Below are 22,241 nucleotides of genomic sequence, written 5' to 3' on the forward strand. Positions count from 1 at the left end.
TACGTGTAACAATGCACTCAGAATAGCTGTTAGAAACAAGCCACGAAACACTTGCTTGACATTTCAAGTGTATTTTTGGCCTCATCCCAAGTGCTTTTGTTCTGCATCAATTCTTATTCGCGTTCCCACTGTCCACTGACTCCCCTAAATTGTTTGCTAGGATTCAGATGAAAAAGGAAGCAGCCATGGCAATATAATGAAACAAATGTTTTTTTTAATTGCACTGTGTCCATAGTCCAACACACACACACACACACACACACACACACACACGTAGTTCCCAGCCCAAAGGTGAAATGGAGGAAGCCCCCAGATTTCAAAGCCCTCTCTTTCAGTCCTAGCTGGGTTGAGTTTTATTTCTGTGCCTAGAAATAAGTGCTATTTGAACTACTTCAAGATGACAGGGGTTGCTTTAACCAGTTTAGGTAAGGGTTCAATAAAATATTATCATACATACAACTTACGCAGCATGAAGCCGGGCAGTCAGCATTAGTTATCATGTTTAGCATAAACTTTTATTGGGGCTAAGCATTACAAGCTCAATAAATTACAGCTGGGGTTTTCTCCTCTCTTTGGCTATTCTCTTCTCCCCTAACCTCTTGTTCCTCTTTCTTTCATTTTCTATCCTTCCTGAGAATTCTGGGAGGAATACCTGCACTACCAACAAGTAGACACACTTTATATTTAGTGTCTGAAAACCTAGCGGGAAGTGTAAGTTCTTTTTCTACCTCAAACACTGATGATGGTAGGCTATAGTCTCTATGGCATCCATTTTCAAAAACTAAACTAAATTAAAGCAAAAGAAGCATTACAAAAATCACTGTCATATAATTTGGGAATTAGCTAAAAATTTAACCCAAGACATTTTGTTCATTCTGGAAGATAGCTCTTCAAAACCTCCATTGAGACCTGACCTTTGAATGCTAAGTTTGAGCAACTTGTCTGGTTTCATGTATTTGCTCTTGTATAGCTATGTAATTCCTTATGAAGGCAGAGAACCATCTTTAGACTCTGGGGTGAGAGAAAACACTAGGAAGATAAAGCAGAGCACAACACCTAGATTACGTTATTTCATTCAATTTCCAACAGCTGCCTGGTCACCAAGATTAAGACTGCAGATTGAAGGCTGATGAAAATCAGGTCCAATCTAGCTTTTCATGTGGAAGTGAGCTTTTGTTTTTAGCCACATGTTCTGCTGTCTCTTGTATGTAGAAGATAACTTGAAAACTTATCTTTCAAACAGAGGAATCGTATAACATTATTGCTCCAATAATTAAAATGGTGTCCTAATTACTCTTTTCATAATTCTAACATTTCTATCTCTTCTCACTAAATTTAAATCTATAGTAATTAATTACTTTGACAGAAGGACAGAAGTAGCAAAAAGAAGACAAAAAATGGCTTAGGAATTGGGGTGGAGAAACTTAAAAGGACTTTGCTCAAACTTAACAACCCAGTTTCTCGTAGTCTGTCCTTAAAATGGATGTAATGGTGGAACATTCAACATTTGTTATAAAAATGAAACTTTTAAAATTGTGATCACTTTTTAAATGGAGCACTATTAAGTAGGCGAAAGGAAAACTTGACCAGTAGGTACTGAGTGTAAACTGGAGCAAGAGAGACTGGTGTATAGACCACAGGAATCACAGACAATGATTTCTGCTCCCACCTCTTACTTTATTCACTTTTTATTAACTTATTTACCTCTTGATTGTTGTTTTGGATGTTGTAGACAGGAATGGGGAAGGAAGAATAAGAACATTCTAGCTTGAGCAATAGCTGTCTTTTTACATTAGCTCAGTGGGAAAATATGCACTGATCCCAAACAACTACCTAGTGTACTCTTGGAACTCGAATTGTTTATAAAATGTGAGAGGCTTATAATTGCAATTATGTTATTTCTCCGTAAAACATGAGGAAGTCATAAATGTTATCAACTAGCTAAAAAGGTGGGTGTAAATTCAAACCATTACATTTTAAGTGGTTAAAATACATCTTTAAAAACTTGGAGAACATAAGTAGCAACAGGAATTAACATTGTCATTAGCAACCCGTTCAAATAACCCTGAATTCATTTATCATAAGATCTTTCACACAGTAAATGGTAGAATATTTCCCAATAGTTTGTCCTACCATTCATAATTCATAATCATTTTCAAATGCATTTCATTTTTCATCTTCCCCAAAAAGTTTGAAAAGAAGTCTAATTCTTGTCCAAGGAAAGGAGAAGAAAGAAAAGACTGTGGATAACTCAGCTAGCAGCAGAAGAAAAAGGTTTTGGGTCACTTATTGAGCAGCAGATTTTAACTATGCATCTTTAAGAACGGAGAATATTGTGACAGGGGGGAGCAGAATCTTTGGAGCAAGACATTGTTAGGGTTTTATTGCCTTAGTTTTGTTTTTTGTTGTTATTGTTTGATTGTTTGATTTATTTATTTATTTTTTTTAATTTTTATTTTTATTCTTTTTTAATTAAAATTTCCACCTGCAATTGTTTGATTTTTTTTAAGAGATCAAGTGGTGTATCTGATAAATACCTCATAATTTTGATGTTAGCATTTGACATGAAATCGTATCACACATACAAATAAACACACACATTGGTGCATAATATACAGCGCTCACTCAGGGATTATCAATTTTCCTCCTTCATTCATGAAGCTTTAATTGAACTAATCATGCTAATCATACCAAATACACTATAAAGCCTAGTACAGAACCTGTTTGAGACAAATTTGGGAATTTGTTTGTTTTAAAGGTATCAAAAGGAAACTATTAAGTAGAAGTTCTACGGATAGTCTTTCATGTGTTTATGCCCTTGTTAAATTTTCAGTTGACTGGAGACAAAGACAGTGGCTAAATTCACAGAAATGAGTAACTCAGGAACTTTGAAGAAGATTGCCATCCTTTTAGGGTGTGTGACAGTAAGGAGTCTTTGAGTAGTCACGTAGGGACACACGTGTTAAGATGTTGATATTTCCAGGCAGAGAAGAAACTTTTGGAAAACTGTGGTTTTTTTTGGGGGGGGTGGGTGAAAGTAAGAGGAAGTTCAAAGAAGAGACTAACGGACGAGAGTTTGGTAATAAAATTTCTGTGGTCTATCACCAGTGTTTGAGGCTAGATCATTATATGACTAGATTCAAATAAACTCTTAGCTGAGAAGGTAGAGCTGGGGGCCAACGATAAAAAGAAACAAAGGGTAGAAAAGAGAGAAAAGGTGGAAATATGAAAGGCTGGTTTGCAGAAACACAGACAAGTGGCCCCACAGAGGAAACAGGGAGGGACAAGCCTGCCAGTAAAAGGCAAAACTCCGAAGATCCATGCCTCAAATTGTGAACAGCAAGAAACATGAACCCTGGGCACCTGGAACTTACTTAAGCAGCCAGCAATGTTTGCTCAGAGATTCCCAAACACGATGGTAAAAATAGCTTAGCACTGAGACGGAGAGAACATTTGAGTCACTTCTGGGGACACGAGGGAGGGACCCAAACCAAGTAAAAGAAAAAAAAGATAAATGAAAGGCCAGTCCTCTACACTTGAAAGGTATGCAAAGTAATGGGGTAGGCACTTGAGTTGTGAAGTCTCTTTTGATGACCAAAAGAAGGGGAACCTTGAAGCTGTTCTCCAGATCTTTCAAGAAGCACTTCACTCATTGGTAGAAGTAGGAACACAGGCTCCTAAGAGCCAGTGTTCTTTCTACACCAGTCACCAGGCCTCTGTTCATCTCTTCTTTTGAAGGCATAATTTTCAGGAAGAAGATAATGACTTCTAGCCAAGAAATGCTCATTCTCTTTCATCTGTGTTTCTGAATTTAAGGTTAAAAAAATCTGTGAAGCATTAGGATTTTTCGAGGATAAGTATTCCTTTTGTGTGAGTGATCGATCGACATGGGTTTGCTTAACGCTGAGTAGATGTCTAGAATGTGTGATAGAAACCTCTGTAACCAGGGTGGTTGTGGAGCCTTCACAACAAGCTAGTTGCTGTATGTCCTAAAACATACTAAGGATGTTTCCATATATCCATTCATTTAGGAGAGTAATGTCCAGTATGCACAATGCACACAGACAACGTTTCCTTTAAGAACTACTGAAGATCACGCATGTGAAGTTTGGTGTAAACTGAGAAGTTTTAGGCCTTCCTTTGACCTTGAACAAGCAAGTTCATTTCTTCAAGTTTCAGTTAACTAGGGCTTAGGATGAAAACATCACTTCATAAGATTGTTTTCAAAGGTTAAAAGAATTCTGTCAAAATAATTACGCAGTGTCTAACACCCAGTAAGTTCACTATTAGTAGGATTGCGCTATTTAATAGCAAATTAGAAAGGACAAAATAACTCTACCATCCAAAGAAATCATACAAACAGAATTTTGTTTACTGTTATATGTAAATTTTATATCACATAATTTTTACTTAACTGCATTGCCTCCTTAAACTATTACATAAATGCTTTTACACAATGCCACATACTTAAATTTAAATATTTAAAATGTATATGGTGTATAGGATTTCTAGGTTGCCTACTTCTTTTTAAAAATCAAGTGAATTATGATATTTACAGTGTCCAAATTATGGAGGTGCCTGGTGTTACTGTCTTGCTAAACTAAACAGATGTCTCTGGTATAGAATGGTTATCCAAGTATTTTGTTACTGCCCCCCAACTGGCTGCTTATGACATATTGCCCAATTTGGTTGGTGCTTTAATGCCGGTGTCAGGGCCTACCGTGACAAATAGTCACCACTGTACAAACACACCGTTCCAGAAAGTGTCTCCACCAGCTTGGGAAATAGTTGCTTAATCATGTCCTAGTATTTAGATATCCCACTGTTTTCTGGAGGCAAGATTTCTAGTGTGCGGGCACTATATATTAGTTTTTAGGTAAGCAATTTAAAAATATGAAAAGTTATAAAAGTGTGATTGCATACAATCTGGGAATTTCTGTAAGCCTCAAACGGTCAGCACATCACTGATCACACAGCGACAGTATCTTCTCTAATTTTGCCATCAGCACCAGATGTCGAGGTGCTAAAACAGTTTTGCAGTATACTCTCACAATAGAATAATGCTATTTTTTTTATTACATTGATGAAAGACATTGACGTCTTTATTTTCTTGCAACTAAGTGTAAGCTATCGTGAGAAGTAAGGTGCCTAGGTCATCATCTAAGGTTTGAGACCAGCTACTTTTCAAGAGAGTGGATGGAGAAACAGTAATGTGTGCATGCATTTATACCTCATAAAAACATCTGCTATTTAATGCTGAAGAAGTATGAGTCAAAGTGTAATTTCTTCTAAAATATAGATGAAATATATTTTAAGTTTGCCATTCTTCTTAATTCTTCTTCTTCTTTTTTTTATTTTTTTGTTTTTATTTTATTTTTTGAGATAGGGTTTCTCTGTATAGCTCTGGCTGTCCTGGAACTCATTCTGTAGATCAGGCTGGCCTTGAACTCACAGAGATTCACCTCTCTCTACCTCCTGAATGTTGGAACTAAAGGAGTGCAACACCACTGCCAAGCCTGAGTTATTCTTTAATCAGATTTAATAATCAAGAAAAAAAGAAGAAAAGCTTTTTTTTTTTTTTAACTTTGCTGTTTTTGCAGGAGTTGGCAGAGTGGAGCCGATTAATTTCACACATTTCTCTTTAAAAAGGCTAAAACTCAAAACACTTTAGTTCTGAATATTCTAAGTCATTTAGAAATACTCTGGTTCAGGACTTTCTTTTTTACATGAGGTAGCTGGCATTGCTTTAAAGCTATGTAGACTGAGGGCAGAAACCAACAAGGAACGGTATCTGTGTGCTCATGAACACTAACTTTTTTTTTACTGTGCAAATCAACATAGACAGTGAGCAGCAGAATCGCTAGACAAGACAGATTTTCAGTAAGGTAAGGTATTTTTCACGCAAACAGAGATCTCTGAATGTGCTTTCCTCAATTCTATTTGCCTTAAAAATCCTCCTGGAATTGACCACTATGGTCCATTTTGACACTTACCATTGATTTCATTTCAATAGGATGATTGCCTTCTCTCAGCTGTTGTGGAAATTTAATGGTTTACCAAACATTTAATAGGTTCTTTGTTGACAATTCTTTCTGCCTTCAGAGAACGTGGCTGCAACAGCGCATCATAGTAACATTAGCACAGCTTACCTCTAGTCCCACCCTGTGCTTTCAGAAAGGGAAACTTTGGGTGGACCTCTTAAACAGTAAAAAGAGGAAAAATCAGCTAGTTCTCTGGATGAGGGGTCATGGCTTAGGAGAGCTTTGCGTTTAACCAGTGGTCACCTGCATGCCTCACCTGAGTGTATCCCACAGACTCTGATAACAGTTTGTTTATAGATTTTATCTCTTCCTTTGGAAGCCATGTGCGCTCATGTCTGTGCAAGTAAGCTTGTATCACAGCGATGGCTGGGAGTACAAACAGAACCCAGGCAGGGGGCTAATGATTGTACTCCTTATGAAAAATGGCCAACGGTACCGGGTGTTATAGGAAATCAGAAAATTCTCTCGTTTTAAGGATAATAGGTGTTTAAAAACAGCTGCAGATGCATACAGTATTTGGTAAAGAAATGAAGCCGCGCCACCAAGTTAGTTGGCCTTTCCCATGACACAACAAGCTTTTCCCCTGTTAGTTTTTGTTCTAAGCTACTGAGACTCATTACGCCACAAAGAAGGAATGCAAGAATAAAGAGTGTCTTTGCGCTTTATCAATTTGTCGTGCTATTCTTGGAAAAGTTTATTTGAGCTTCTCCAAAAAGCAGCAATTATTTTATGGTTGGGGCATTGAAAAATTACTGCACTGTGATGTTTGCCTGCTTTTACATTCTTTTTCCATTTTGTTCCGATCAATTAATACAGCTTAGTCTTTCAGAATATCTGTTATGATTGAATAGCACGAAGGAAATATTTTATCTTAAAAATGCTCCATCCTTTCCGGATTTTAATTCTTTAATCTTACATATATGATTCTAAAATAACAAGACGTCTCATGTTTCCGAACTGTATTTTTGCCTCTTTGAGAATTTGATATTTTTAATATTTTTCTAAAACTTTAATAACAGATTTTTTCTCTAGTCTGATCCATGTCATTTTACCAAAACGCTTGTCTTTTTTTTCTGACTTTGAAGAAAATCCCAGGTTTTTCAATGGAATAAGTATCTTTTGAAGATTAAAGTCATGAGTAGAATCAGCATGGGGGTGTATGATAATATCATAAGGCTATATTTGGCAGTGTGACTTACTTAAAGAGTTTTATATTTTAGAAATACATTTTCATAGTAAGAATCAGAACCTGAAGAAAAATGAAGTATGATCATAAAAAATTTTGTAAGATTTGTATAAAATTTTGTGAGGAAGCAGAAATTTAAATCTAGCTTCAGATGTGGGTAGCAGGACTGTGTTGGGACTCAGGTGTTTCAGATGATCTACTAGAGTAAAAACAAATAATAGAGACAGAAACAGGGAAAGGAAGGAGGAGGTGGGACAGAGAGGCCAGAAGGGGGAAAGTGGAACCGTAAGGCCATTTTTGAGGCCAAAATAGACTACCATTAGGATAACATAAAAATCAACCCTTTAAAAAAGATTGTATTACCAAAATTAAAAATCCACACATAATTCACAATTGTCTTGAATACCCACTATTTCTAGTTTAACATAAAATAGCTTTAGGGTTCAGTATCTATCTGTCTGTCTGTCTATCTATCTACCTAATTGTTTTATGGTAATAAGGATTAAATCTAAGGCCTCTCATACTGAGCCAACTTTTCCGTAGGAAGCGTCTTTTAAATGACTTGCTTTCTTGAACCGAAACTGGTGAAAACATGAGCACTTTGAATCACAAAAAGCTGTGATCTACTCAACTGTCCACCCTCCACAGTACATATAAGGAAACGTAAGGAGTCAGCGATGGCGTGTGGATCATCACAGCTCACCCAGTTGTTTCAACTGTCTTCTCACCAAGCTCACACCGGTATCAGTTTCTGGTTCCATGGTTATTTATATTCTACAGCTGACCATTCATCATTAATGTTTATTTGTTCACATTCCCTACATAGGGTAGGATGTGTAGTATCATTCAATCTAACATGGATACTATGTAATCTTTGTAATGGCAAAGATTTTATTTTCAATAGCTTGTCAAAAATTTTACTTTCTTGATATGACCCATCAATATTCCTGATTATATGTAAATATTTATTCCAATTTTGTATTTGTTTAAATTATATTGGTGATTTGACTTCAAAATTAATATCTACATCAGCGAAACATGTAATTCTTATTTACTATTTTTGAGAAAAGCCTCTCTGTTTCAATAAAAGTCCCTGGAACTTTTATGGGACTTTTTAAAATTGCTGACAGAAAAGATATTTTAAAATGAGACTTCTTTTTTTTGTTGTTTCTAAAATAGCAAAACTTTTGACACAAGTGTGACTGTCAAAGCTCAATCAAGATCATCAATTAGAGTTCACATATTATGTTTATTGACTGATCCTTCTAAAAACACAGGGGGAGTTGATTATTCCTGGTCGGTCACCCAACTCCTGAGTTTTTGTCACCATTTCTGTCCCTCATCTCTACATGATTATTTTGTCTGGCTAGCCCCGAGCCCAGAATGTGTTGTTACTTTCCCCACTTTCAATAACACTCTCCGATAGTTGACTCTGTTGCTACTTTCTGAGCTCCTGGGCACTGTTGCTTCCTAACGAAAAAGAAGAAAAGTCCAAACTGGAAGCATTCACCCCTACCTATTAATCATCTTCCATTTTCATATTCACAAAGTCTCGGATTTATAGTTACAACATATCATAATTTACGTTAAAACAACTCAAAAATAGTAGATCTATTAACCCTATGAAATAATAAGACAATTGCATTCTCCAAAGCTATTATATAATTATAAAGCAGATTTCAATGACTAAAAAAAGTATTTTAAATTTTCCTCGATCTGCAATTTCCTTCAGAAATGATCCATAAATTTTACCCCTTGTGTTTTCTATTTTGAATGCAGTCCGTAAATTAACTTTTCTCTCTTTGACAGATGGTTTCTCATGGTTGGAATACTTTACAACCTGAAATAAGTACATGGTTTTTCAATTTATTTATCTTCCTCTTCCAGCCATTTAATATTTTCATAGTAACTAGTGGTGATTTTGCCTCCTGTTGTTCTGTTTATCGTTGTATTGATTAGGTTCGTCATAATACTAGATCTCTCAGGTACTCTAAATCTCTTGGGTACACGTTAGTATCTAAGGGGTTATTTATTTATTCACCCTCTCACACTTATCTGATGCTCAGGCACTGTATATGTGTATATATCTATATGCAAAAATATTTGTATTCAGAAGGCGAAGGGATGTTGCACTCTGCCTGGGCTTCTGTTTTGTGTATGTATATTTTTGAGAAAAAGCGCTCACTGAGTCTAGCTGGTGGGGAGAATCCTCCTGCCTGTTCTGCCTGCTGCCTGCTGCCCCACTTCCCTGCCTCTGGCTTTACTTGGATCCACCTAGTGCCAGTTCCCTGACTCTTTGAGCCTTGCTTCACCTGTCTGTTATGATACACTACCTCTTCCCGAGTTCCTCTCAAATGACCTGCTACCCTGCTTTACCACCTGTTGCTCATTACTGTAATCTCTGGACCCGGTGCGGGCCTCTATGCATGAGTACACTGGCAGCTCGCTTCAGATCCGCCTCTCCATCTCCAGCACCTGTCCAACACCCAGGGATATCTTGTTTGGGGATAACTTGACACTGCCTCATCCTGTTCTTCGGTCAAGTTAGTTTGGACCAAACCTTTTCGAAAAGAATATGCTAAACCCCAGTTCATTTCTGTCTCCTTAAGATATAAACATAATGTGATTAAAAGGAAAAAAAATATTGCCGTTAGGACACAGATGAATCGATGGGCTTCTACTTTTTATTCTGTCCAGCTGGTATTGAAATTTGTGTACGTGTGTTTTATACATACAGAAGAACTTAGCGGCTGGGACAGGAGAGATAGCTCAGCAGTTGAGAGCTTGCAGTTGCAGAGGGCCCCGGTTTGATTCCCAGCATGCACTTGGCAACTCACCATGGTCTGTACCTCCAGTCCCAGGGATTCAACCTCTCTAGTCCCTCTGCAGCTACTGATTATATGCTCAGCCATACATGCAGGCAAAAGACCCACATACACGAAATAAAAATACAGTTAAATTTTTTAAACGAACAATGCCCAAATTTTGATGCCTCCACATTTCTCCCAACTGGGAAGTCACTTTTTTGAAATGTCTACAATGTAAAACAACAATGAAACAACTCAGATCATTGTGGAATTACAAATTGCCTACTCACACAGAATTCTTTCTTGTCATCTTCAGTTGTTAAAGGCATTAGGCAGTTTCAAGAACTTGATTTATGATCTGGATAACTGGTTGCTATTAACAATGGATATACTGGTAGATGCCAATTCTCCCAGTGTCCCATCTTCATTTATCATTGATTCAGAAATATAGCTTTCTCCCTGGCCAAAAAGATACTTAATTATTTTTTTTTTAAAAAATAAACTCTCTTTTTCATTTTGCATATCAATACCAGTTCCCACTCCCTCCCCTCCTCCCCTTTTGACCCCCCATCCACTCCTCAGAGAGGGTAAGGCACATTGCTTTGGGGAAGGACCAAGGCCCTCTCTACTATATCTAGGCTGAGCAAGGTATCCATCCAAAGAGAATGAGTTCCCAAAAAGTCAGTACACGCAGTAGTGATAAATCCTAGTGTCACCGCCAGTGGCCTCTCAGTCTGCCCCAGCCATACAACTGTCACCCACACTCAGAGGATCTAGTTTGGTCCTCTGCTGGTTCCTTCCCTGTCAGGCTAGAGTTGGTGAGCTCCCATTAGTTCAGGTAGACTGTTTCAGTGGGTATCCCCATCATGGTCTTGACCTCGTTGCTCATATTCTCACTCTTCACATTTTTCAACTGGACTTTGGGAGCTCAGTCCAGTACTCCGATGTGGGTCTCTGCCTCTGTTTCCATCACTCGCTGGATGAAGGTTCTATGATGACATTTAAGATATTCATCAATCTGCCTATAGGGCAAGGTCAGTTTGGGCACCCTCTCCTCTGTTGCTTAGAGTCTTAGCTGAGGTCATCCTTGTGGATTCCTGGTAATTTCTCTAGTGCCTGGTTTTTTGCTAGCCCCACAATGGCTCCCTCAATCAAGATATCTCTTTTCTTGCTCTCCATCTCTATCCTTCTGCCATCTCCACTATCCCATTCCCTCAAGTTCTCCTTACTCCTCCTTTTCTCCCTTCCATTTCCTCTTCCACCCTCCCTTTTCTCCCAACCCCCATGCTCCCAATTTTGTCAGGTGAAAAGATACTTATTTTAACACAGAGATATTGCTATAAAATAGATAACCACTCAGGCAAACTATATTTCACTTCTGCTAAAGTGAATGGCCAGTTGAATATATTTGAACTCCTCCTTCATATGTAATTGTGCTAAAATGCAACACAGATAAAATTACAAGAATATTTAGTTCATGTTTACAAGAAGCCAACAAATGGAGAACAGTAAATGAATGAATCCATCAGAGAAAATCACAGAAAAATGCCTTCAACCAGCACTAAGAAAGATAAGAGAGATGTGGCGATGGATGCCTGCATTGGGACTATGAACAGTGTAGTTCAGCAAGCAACAGAAGGCCAGGGCTTGTTGCTCCAATCCAATTGCAGATTTGTGACTCACTTCGTATATCTCTGGGCATAATCCAACTTGAGTCTAGATCAGTGGTTCTTATCCCATGGGTCGCAACCCTCAACCCTTTCACAGGGGTTGCCAAAGACCATCAGAAAACACAGATATTTACAATGTGATTCACAGCAGTTGCAAAATTACAGTGATGAAGTAGCAATGGGAATAAAATGGGAATAATCTTATGTTTGGGCTCACCACAACATGAGGAATTGTATTAAAGGGTCGCAGCTGTAAAAAGTTGAGAACCCCTGGTCTAGATAGACAGAGGTGATACAGTAGGAAAAGTATCTTTTGTAATTCAAGTTTAACAGGCCATGAGGGGTTACAGAACAAATCAGTGGTATTATCAGAGCTACAAATGAGGAGCTTAAATATGACAACAAACTACAGAATTTACAAAGTAAACAATATGGTTTGTTTAGGTCCAAACATATTTTTGGGCCGGGCGGTGGTGGCACACGCCTTTAATCCCAGCACTTGGGAGGCAGAGGCAGGTGGATCTCTGTGAGTTCGAGACCAGCCTGGTCTACAAGAGCTAGTTCCAGGACAGGCTCCAAAACCACAGAGAAACCCTGTCTCGAAAAAACCAAAAAAAACAAACAAAAACAAAAAAAAAAAACATATTTTTGAATAAGCAGCAAAGAATAGAAAGAATAATGAATTGGGTATTTGCATACAAAGGGTGGCACTGACCGTGTGATGCAATCTAATTATGCAATACCCAGGAGCATCTGTTTTGAGGATGGTTTTAGTGTCCATGTGAATATACTAAGTTTAAGCCAATAAGAACAGAGGTGTAATCATCTCCCTGATGGAATACAGCAGGATATGGAAAAAAACAAAACATGGACTCCTCTGACCCAGGAGCCTTTTAGGAGTCTGTAAAAGGCCAATAATAGCATCACAGCCTAAGAATTGTCACAAGTCAGATGAATTGATAAAAATGTGTGAGAAAACTTCCCGGGACTTGGTATTGGTTCAGTAAGGTTACTTAAAGCAAATAGTCTGTTTTATGCATAGTTGCTTATCGCCACCTAAGTATATTCTTTGAAAATATACAGTTTCTGATTTAATAGATCAGGGCAACAGTAATAATCTTCCTACTGTCCAGTAACTTTATGAGTAAGCCACACTCTGATACAACTCTGTTTGTGAGAGTTCAGCGAGCAAATGTTCAGTCTCAGCCATGGAAACTCAGACGTTCTAAGTATTCTGTAGCAGTCAAATGATCTCTCAGGAAAGCATGCAGACTATGTCAAGCACTATATTTAATATTTAAAATATCAGTTGTTTAGCAGACGTTTGTATGGGAGGAATAAGTAAATAACAAATGCAAGTTAATGATTGTCTCCACACTTAACTTATGTAAGCAGAAGAGCATGAAACAATGATAGGTTTGTGGAAATAAACCCACAGATATTTCATATAGTTTATTCCAAAAAGTTAATAAGGTAGAAATTCTATTCATTTTTAATAATTATGAGGTAGTTCTATTACTTGAAATTTTCTAAAACAATACCTTTATTAACTGAAAGATAAAACTGTATGCAATTGAATTGCACACCATGTTCTGGAATACATACATGTGCACTGTAAAATGGTTACATAGAATTAATTACCAAATGCATTACCTCGCATGGCTACTTTTGTGGTGATAATAGTGAACCCTTCCCTGTAAGGAGGAGGTGGGTATGATAGGAGAGATAAGGATGGGAGACGTGGGTGTAATCAGAATCCACTCTATACACATATAAATTGACAAGGAGCAAAGTAAATCAATAAAAATAAAAATATATTAATTGTACAAAAAGAGTCTCCTCGTAGTATTTTTGCATTTCCAAAACACTTATCTTCACTGTCCTCTAACATCACATTTAATCAGCTATATTAAAATATCTTCATTTCTCTTAACTATACATCTTTGATCGTTGGCATTATTAGCTTTGCAGGACCTAAAATCACCTAAGAACAAGCCTCTAGCCCCTATCTTCGTCAGTGCTCCATTTCTGTGAAGAGACACCATAACCAAGGTTACAAAGGAAAATATTTAAGACGGGCTGTGGTGGTGCACACCTTTAATCCCAGCACTTGGGAGGCAGAGGCAGGTGGATCTTTGTAAGTTCGAGGCCAACCTGGTCTACAAGAGCTAGTTCCAGGACAGGCATCAAAGCTACAGAGAAACCCTGTCTCGAAAAACAAAACAAACAAACAAAAACCAACTAAAACAAAATCAAAACAAACACAAACAACAAACAAATGAAAAACAAAAAACAAAGGAAAATGTTTAATTGGGGCTGGCTTACAGTTCAGAGGTTCAGTCCACTATCATCATGGTGGGGACATGGCGGTGTGCAGGAAGACATGATGCTGGAGAGTTAACTGAGAGTTCTACATCTGGATCCACAAGCGACAAGAAATGACCGAACTATAGGCCGTGCTTGATCTTCTGAGACCTCATAACTCCCACCTCCAGTCACCCACTTCCTCCAACAGAGTCGTACCTACTCCAACAAGGCCAAAGATCCTAGTGGTGCCACTTCCCTATGAGCCTAAGGGGCCATTTTCTTTCAAACCACCCCAATCATACTTTTGAGTAGGTTCATGGAAGTGGGAAGATTAATCCTAAAAGTGGGCATTATCATTCTTGGGCCCTGTACTGAATACCGAAGCCAATTGAGTATTCACCATTCTTTGCTTCCTGTGGCTGCAACGTCATCAACTTACTTCTCAAGTTCTTGCCACCGTGACTTAACCCACCGAGATTGACTGTTCCCTCAAACTGTAAGGCAAAGTAAGTCCTTTCTCTCTAAAATTGTGTGACATGGTATTTTATCGCAGCAAAAGGAAAAGTAGCTAATATAGCATGTTCTCTTTAAGACTTATTATTGTTATATATGCGTATGCATGCTTGTCTCTCTGTAGATATGTGCATATGAGTACAGGTGCTGAGAGAGGCCAGAGGCATTGGGTTCCTCGAGCCAAAGTTATAAAGGGTTATGAGTCTTCTAATACGGGTTCTGGCAATCAAACTCAGGTCCTCTGCAAGACAAGCAAGCATTCTTATTAAGAATTCTCAGTTATAGGCAGGCCTGCAGCACCTGTTTTATTAATGTCTTAATTCTGGTCACATACATTTTCATATGTTCAGTAACTCATAATTAGATATGGTGTGTTGTGAATGAGACATTTGAAAGCGTGCTTCAGTGGCTTCTTAATTTAAAAGGGATTGAGGGGTTATCGATGAAATGTGTTTTGTTTAGATATTTCAAACCTTATAGTTTTGTTGGGGAAGTCTGGTTTACTAAGAGCTCTGGAGATTTCTAGTCAAGCCTCAGGTAACTTCTACTCTTTCATTTAAGAAACAATCTTGAAATTTGGAATTTAGAAAACAACTATAATACTTCACAAATTAATTTAGAAGGAATTGATATATTTCTATTATAGTCTTGTCCCCTAGAATATAGTATAATTTTTCATTAACATGGATGTTATGTTTTATCCTAGAGTGATACATTTTCTCAAAAAATATGACTCATGACCACAATTATTCTTGTGTTGTTTTGCTGTGATTAGCAGAAAGTCTCTAATTAGCTAATTGGAAACTGGGACACAGCATAATTATGGTTTTCCTTTATGATGAACATTTCATACCATTCAAAGCATCCCATCTATGTGACTCAAGGAAATACTTTCACGGGGCAATAAAATATTTTTCATCTTTGAGAGAAACTTGGCTTTAAATTTAATGCTCACACTTACCTGTGAATTAAGGCACAACAATTAATATATTTTTTTTAACTATTGCATAGGGAGTCAGGTGGTGGTGGCGCACACCTTTAATCCCAGCACTCAGGAGGCAGGGGCAGGCAGATCTCTCTAAATTCAAGGCCAGCCTGGACTATAAGAGCTAGTTCCAGGACAGGATCCAAAGTTACAAGAGAACTTTTGTTTTGTCTACCAAAACAAAAACAAATACAAAACCAAAAACTATTGTATAAGACCTTGAAACATTTAAACGATTTTGTAAGGATTAAGTAGAATGCCAACATAAATACGGTAAGAAGACCTATAAACCACCCAAATGACTTTTTAATCTACAAATAACTTCAGTGAATATGAAGCTAAATTAAATAGGATGTGTCATAACAAACATAATCTTATTAATAGAGGACAATAATATACTTTCAGTCTTTCTACTACGTTAGTTTTATTTTCAAAGGACAATATTTCAGGCATTGTTCAGCATGTCAGGTTGATTCATCTAAAATAAAAATTTTCTCAACTTGTTTTCCTAATCACATTTTATGTTGTATATTTGTCTATATAAACATTTAAACCCAAACATTCCTTTAGCATGTTTTTTTGACTTCTCTTTGACAAAGGTACCTATTCATGATTTTATGTAGCAGAAATCAATATCTCAGATAATGTCTTTTCTTCAGTCTGTCCACATGAAACATACAAACAAATATAAAACCATGATCATAAGATTCAATGCAGTCCTTAAATGGGATGTTTAGGCTTATTGATTACATTTGCAGTTTCTGTTGATGGATAATTTTTCTGGTTATGGGTCATAAACATTTTACATGTTTATCATTTTGTGTTTCTACATTAGGTATTGTCAATGTGGCATTATTAAACTTTTTTGGCTTATTAATTAAAATAAATGATGAAAGTTTTATTTTGTCCATTATACCTTGCTTTATTTTTATATTACATCTAGGCAGAAGCCTGGGTATAAGACCATTCTAACTCTATAAAGTTTATTTTACTTTTCAAAACATTTTCATATGTGTCATCCTAAGTGTTTCTTAGAATATCTTCAGTAGTAGATACGCTAGACTGGATTCCACCTAGGAACTCTGTCCATATTCATGAAATCATTTGTCTTGAAATATTATTTATTCTAAGAAGACAAGCTGTTTTGCTGAGATTAAGCATAATAACCTTCAGTATTCAAATATTTGTATCATTCAGTTGAATAATTCAAGTCATTGTGTATTCCCAAGTCTCTTAAAAATATTTACTATGAAGTTTCTGACAGACCTTGGAAATAGACTTAGTTATCCCAATGACTGCATGGGTTTATAGAATACTCAGCTGAACCTAAATTCCATTTTAAAATTCAAGTTTTTGGTATAGTATGTGGAGTGTGATACACTCTTCTATGTAGAGGTCAAAGTTTAATTAATGTTTTTGCAAACGATTGACGTACATTTCCTATAAAGCACCAGAAGCAGCGTATGCACTAAAGTGCAGCATGAAAGAAGAGGCCGTGCCCACAGCTGCTCTGGTCTCTGGCGAACTATTCAGAGAGGCTCCAGTTTCATTTGGCGCCTCCAAAACACATGTTGCTCATTTATTGTACATGGGCTCCAATGAACTTTGACAAATTGGATCTGAGAAGCTACAGGTGTTCTTCATTTTAATTCTCACTTAGTAGCCACCAGCAGAACTTAAATAGACATGGGTCCTTTCATAATCTCATTAGGAGTCCATGTGCCTAACATAAATTTGCGAGTTTCTATCCACTTTCAGTTAAGGTTGCTTGATACATCACTATGCTGTGCATATTTAACAATGTACATATTGTTTTCTGATGAAGGATTCAAGTTCTTTTGAAAAATTATCTTCCTTAGTTTCTGGTAGATCTAAAAGTGTTCTGACCCCAATGTCCTCTATAGATTCAATATTATTTAGCATATAGTTTGATATCAGACAACAATATAATTGGAGTATATGTACAAGTGTTTTTTAAGGCTATCCTATTTTTATCAAAGCAGCTTTTTTATTTTAAAGTAATCTGTAGGTGACTTAATTTTAAAAAAGTAGAACAAACAACCAAACAAAAAAACTACTAGAGCTCGGTCAGGGCTGTCTTACAACAGAGCTGACATCATTCATTTGCATTACAGATATTTACACGCAAACATCCTGGGAAACTCTGAACAACTCTTCTCCGTGAATATAATATCTCCACTGTAATGATTTTCCCTTTGAATCAAACTATAGTTTTGCCTTTATTTTCATATACTATAATAAAAAGAAAATCCAATTAGCACTTTCCAGAGACTGTTTTCTGTCTTCCACGAACACAAAATCCCACTGGCTGCCAAACCTTTTCAATAAAGAGTGATTAGCTAAAACTCGAGCCTCTTAGACGTCTCTCTATTGTTATTGGTGTTTTTTGTACTCTCAATAGCATAAATATGCTGATTGGAGTTGTAGATGGTATTTTTTCATATTTCCTTGCTATAAAAATGATATGCAGACTTTAAACTCTTTCTTAGACTATGTTTAAAAATAAAATATTTCATTTTTTGGTTAGTATTTTCCATATGAATACTAACTTTTGAGGATGCTTTTGAAAATAATCTTGCATGAATTATATATAGCATATAAATTATAACTGTTACACTAATATAGAAAAGGTTTTATGCTAGCATTTATTATCTATGATATAATTAATATACTTGTTGATATCTTAATATATATAACATCTAATTAATATTTCAATCATGTTTCAAGGTAACTCAATTCCTTAATATTCACTTTTACCAGCCATCACATTTTCTATATGTTTACTTCGACAGAAATAAACATAATCTATAGTACCTATCATAGAAGTAGAATAATAAATACTATTTATTTGTTAGGACTTTGACTCTGTGAAAGACAATTTCATATAGTTCAGTTAAGTACATTATTACTCAGATCAAAAGGAAAAAATCAGTTAAACTGATTTTACTTCTTAAAAAAATGGCTCTTATTTGCTTCACACTTGTTCATTTCTTATTGCTGTTGTTATTGTTTATTCGAGATAGGTTTTCTCTGTAGCTTTGGAGCCTGTCCTGGAACTAGCTCTTGTAGACCAGGCTGGCCTTGAACTTACAGAGATCTACCTGCTTCTGTCTCCCAAATGCTGAGATTAAAGGCGTGTGCCACCACCACCTGACATTGTTAATTCCTTTAAATTCTACTAATTGCTATTCTATATACTCAACCCTTGGGCATGAAGTCAAGGCTGTGCAATGTCATCTACACAGAAGAATCTGCTGGCACCGCGGCAGCATGTCGCTCACCAGTTTGCAAGCTTGCAACACACCGTATGCTTTTATTGTCATCTTTATTCATTTCTATTCAGAAACTCTTTAAAACTGTTAGTGTTGAGTGTAAACCTAGTGGACAAATACTCTGATTCTCTTAATTATGTATTTCAAAATAACAGAGGGGCACAACTTATGCCTGTTGGTGTGCCTAGTCTGGCCAATGTAGGCAGGCTAGAAAGAGTCTCCGTAACTTCACATGTGAACGTGCACGCTGCAATCTTCCTTTCATTTTTGCAAACTGCAGTCCACAGTGCAGTTTCAATAGCCTGAAGTTTTTTCAGAGTGCTACTGTGTGCTGAATGACCATTGCAGTGTCAGGGGGTTACTGTTCAGCTGTTCGGGCTCAAGAGATGATATCTTCACACTCATAAAACAGGAGATTCAAAACACGGGGCCGTGCATGGAAGTACAGATCATTATGACAGTCTTGGAAGATATCCACAAGAAACCTCAGCCCCTGGAGGCCAAAATAACACTGCCAAATTAACATTTACAGCTTTTGTTCAAAACGAAATTCAATATGTAAGGGAAAAGCACACTGAAACACGTACGCTAACCTAATAATAATTTTATATTTGGCTTTTTCCAAAAAGTATTGAGGACCTCAAAAAACTTTCAGTATGTGTTTTCTTAAACATTTTAATTCCATAATATTTAATTCTACACAGAACAAATAGCTATCTTATGCGAGCATATACTACAATGGTCCCCAAAATGGTCAATCCAGTTTGTGAGTTACGGCAAGGGAAACGAGAAGATTTCCTCTGCCCAGGTCAATTCCAAAGCAGGGGGGATAATTTTGGCTCCTGGGATCTGCAAGGTGTATCTTCCAGCTGCAATCTCTGGTCAAAATTTTACATGGTAGTTTCTTCCCACTCAAGCTCAACATCACCTATAGAAGATGGCAAGATACCAAAGACTATTTAAGTTAACAGTCTAAAAGGTTTAAATCGTTTTTTTTTTCTTTTGACATTATAATATACTTACACCATCTCCCTTTTCTCTGTCCTCCATCTAAACCCTCCCATATATCCTTCCTTGTTCTTTTTTAAATGCATGGCCTCTTTTCCTTCCTCTTATTTATTGTTGAATTTTTAATGGAAAAATGTGATCAGGACCAGAAGGCTATTCTCCCAACTTAGATAACAGAGAAATGAAATACATGGTATAGGCACTATACTAGCATCTCTGGCATTTTGTTCTTTTTTTTTTTTTTTTTTTGGTTTTTCGAGACAATCTCTGGCATTTTGAAATTATAGTTATTATGAAGTAAATAGTCCTGTAGTAGATAGTAAGCTAATGAACTGGGTGTGAATTATATCTGCTTACCTTCCATGGCATCCAAAGAGTCCATCTTCTGGAGTGTGGAGTAGTTAACAAAGCAGATGGGTTGGTGATTTCCTTTATTTGATAAAAGATCCAGAATGCACTGGTGTAAGAAGATATACTGTGCCTAGACAGCAAAGAAAGAAAGTTTAAACCAATGGCAGGGTGGGATTTTTCTTGTAAAGAGGATTATTTCGTTACTGAGAAAGATGCAATGACTCTTGACAAATATGAATTATCTAACTTAGAGAAAGAATATGCTGTAGTTTATCAGTGATTTTCTCCCATCTCAATCGTAAGATTTGCTAACCTCTTGTGGCTTCTTACTGGTTTAAGGGTTCGCTTTAAAAAATATTTGCCATTAAGTGACAAATAATAATATATTCTTTCCTGCTGTATGAAAAGTAGCAAATACTAGTGAGTTTATATGTGAGCTTTCTTTTTCCTGCAGGGCATAATTCAGAAATTTTGACTTATTTAAAGATAACCTTCTTTCAAAAACACAGATGCTATATTTATTTGTGCAATTTATGAGTGAGTATTTTAATATAATAAGTAGCACCTTTTTTAATATATCTAGCAATTTTGCTAATCACTGGACATTTGGCTAATTCAATGTCAAAGACCTCCTCTTAGTTTGTCAATATAATTAGTTGCTAGGTATCTTAACATGCAAGTGCTGAGCAAAGACTTCTAATATTCCATCTACATGTCCAAATCGAATTAGTACCATCCACATTGCTAATGCTATGTATTGCTGGAAAGTTTTTCAGACTACAAAAATGTCTATTTTTAACCATCCTTTTTCACACTTCCAGAACACACCTGGCTTTAAAGAAATATCAGTGAATGTTTTATTTAAACATATGTATGTAATGGGTTTTAAGAAAATTCTGAAGAATGGCCATATTAAGTGGTTATATTCATAGTTATTAGTAAAATGCTTTTAAACCCTTTTGAGAATTCTCCGACTGAAATTGTTTTCTGCGACAGCTTATCATTACTAGCAGTATTTATTTCTTTTGGGGCTCAAAAACCTTTTCTGTCATGCTTCATCGCTAGAATGGCATCTCCACAAGATTGAGCTCTTTCCTATTCAACGCTAAATTCCAATTGGCAAAAACAGGGCCTGACACACAGCAGTTGCATAATAAATATTTGTTTACTTCACTTCGTTTAATTTTCACAACTACCCAGCCTTTACTGTTCGAGGGAAGATGTAATTTGGAGAGCATGAACAAGCCATCAGAGAACAAGCTTTGTGTTCAGGTTTAGTACTCACAGATGATCAAATTACAGCCTTTGCATCTGTTAAGACATTAAGTGTAGTCAGGAACTATCAATTCTATGGAAATTTCCAGTACGTTCCTTGTCACAATAACTGTGTTTCCTCAAATTCACAGCATGCGGTCAACCACATTATTAATAGAAATATACTCAATTATGGAAAAATAATTTACACTTATAAATTTTAGTGTCTTTCAAAAACACATTTGAACTTGAAGTCACATTTGATATTTGAGGCTTTGAGCTATGAGGATCTCATCCTCCCTGTTGGAAAGAATGACGGCTAAAAAATCTGCCAGGAGTGCAAGCCGAGCTGTGAGAGATAGCCTGTGGGCTCCAAGATCCTTCTGCCATCATGTGTTACTGCCAAGCAGGCTGTAGGATGTCATGAAAACTGCAGTTTCTACCTTACACAACCATACCACCTTCAGAATTCATTTCTTTTTCTGATGCTTAATTCCCTGATCCCAGAAAACTTAAGACTTATGCTGGGAGATTTAAAGGATATAACATCCATAAAATATGTGGCAAAATATGATTAGTTATTTTTCTTCTACCACGTGAGTTTGTGCCAGCAAACTGCCAGCATAACCCAGAGCAGGACAGGCACTAATCCAGATCATAATCAAAGCATCAGTAGTATTTCACGATGTAATAGCACTTCAGAGCTTTCTCTCAGAATGGCTATCCTGATCTCTCTTCCTCCTAGTTATGATCTGTGTCCCCTTGGTGTCTTCCAGCAGCAGGATGGTGCTGGGCTTCCTGCCTTCCCACTCTTGTTTTACTGCAG

The 22,241-nt window shown here is 36.8% G+C and overlaps 1 protein-coding gene across 2 annotated transcripts in view; it reads right to left on the bottom strand.

Moving 5' to 3' along the window:
* Positions 1-19,692: 19,692 nt before the first annotated feature.
* The window catches only part of Ptprq (protein tyrosine phosphatase receptor type Q), a 169,657-nt gene continuing 167,108 nt past the window's right edge, over positions 19,693-22,241 (bottom strand). For both annotated transcript variants that reach the window (XM_057757836.1, XM_057757837.1), the window contains exons 44-45: positions 20,168-20,291; positions 19,693-19,730 (exon numbers count right to left, since the gene is read on the bottom strand). In XM_057757836.1, the coding sequence (XP_057613819.1) occupies positions 19,693-19,730; positions 20,168-20,291 (162 nt within the window). The remainder of the gene's footprint in view (positions 19,731-20,167; positions 20,292-22,241) is intronic.

Source organism: Chionomys nivalis, chromosome 25, assembly GCF_950005125.1.
Source record: "Chionomys nivalis chromosome 25, mChiNiv1.1, whole genome shotgun sequence".
Taxonomy (NCBI): domain Eukaryota; kingdom Metazoa; phylum Chordata; class Mammalia; order Rodentia; family Cricetidae; genus Chionomys; species Chionomys nivalis.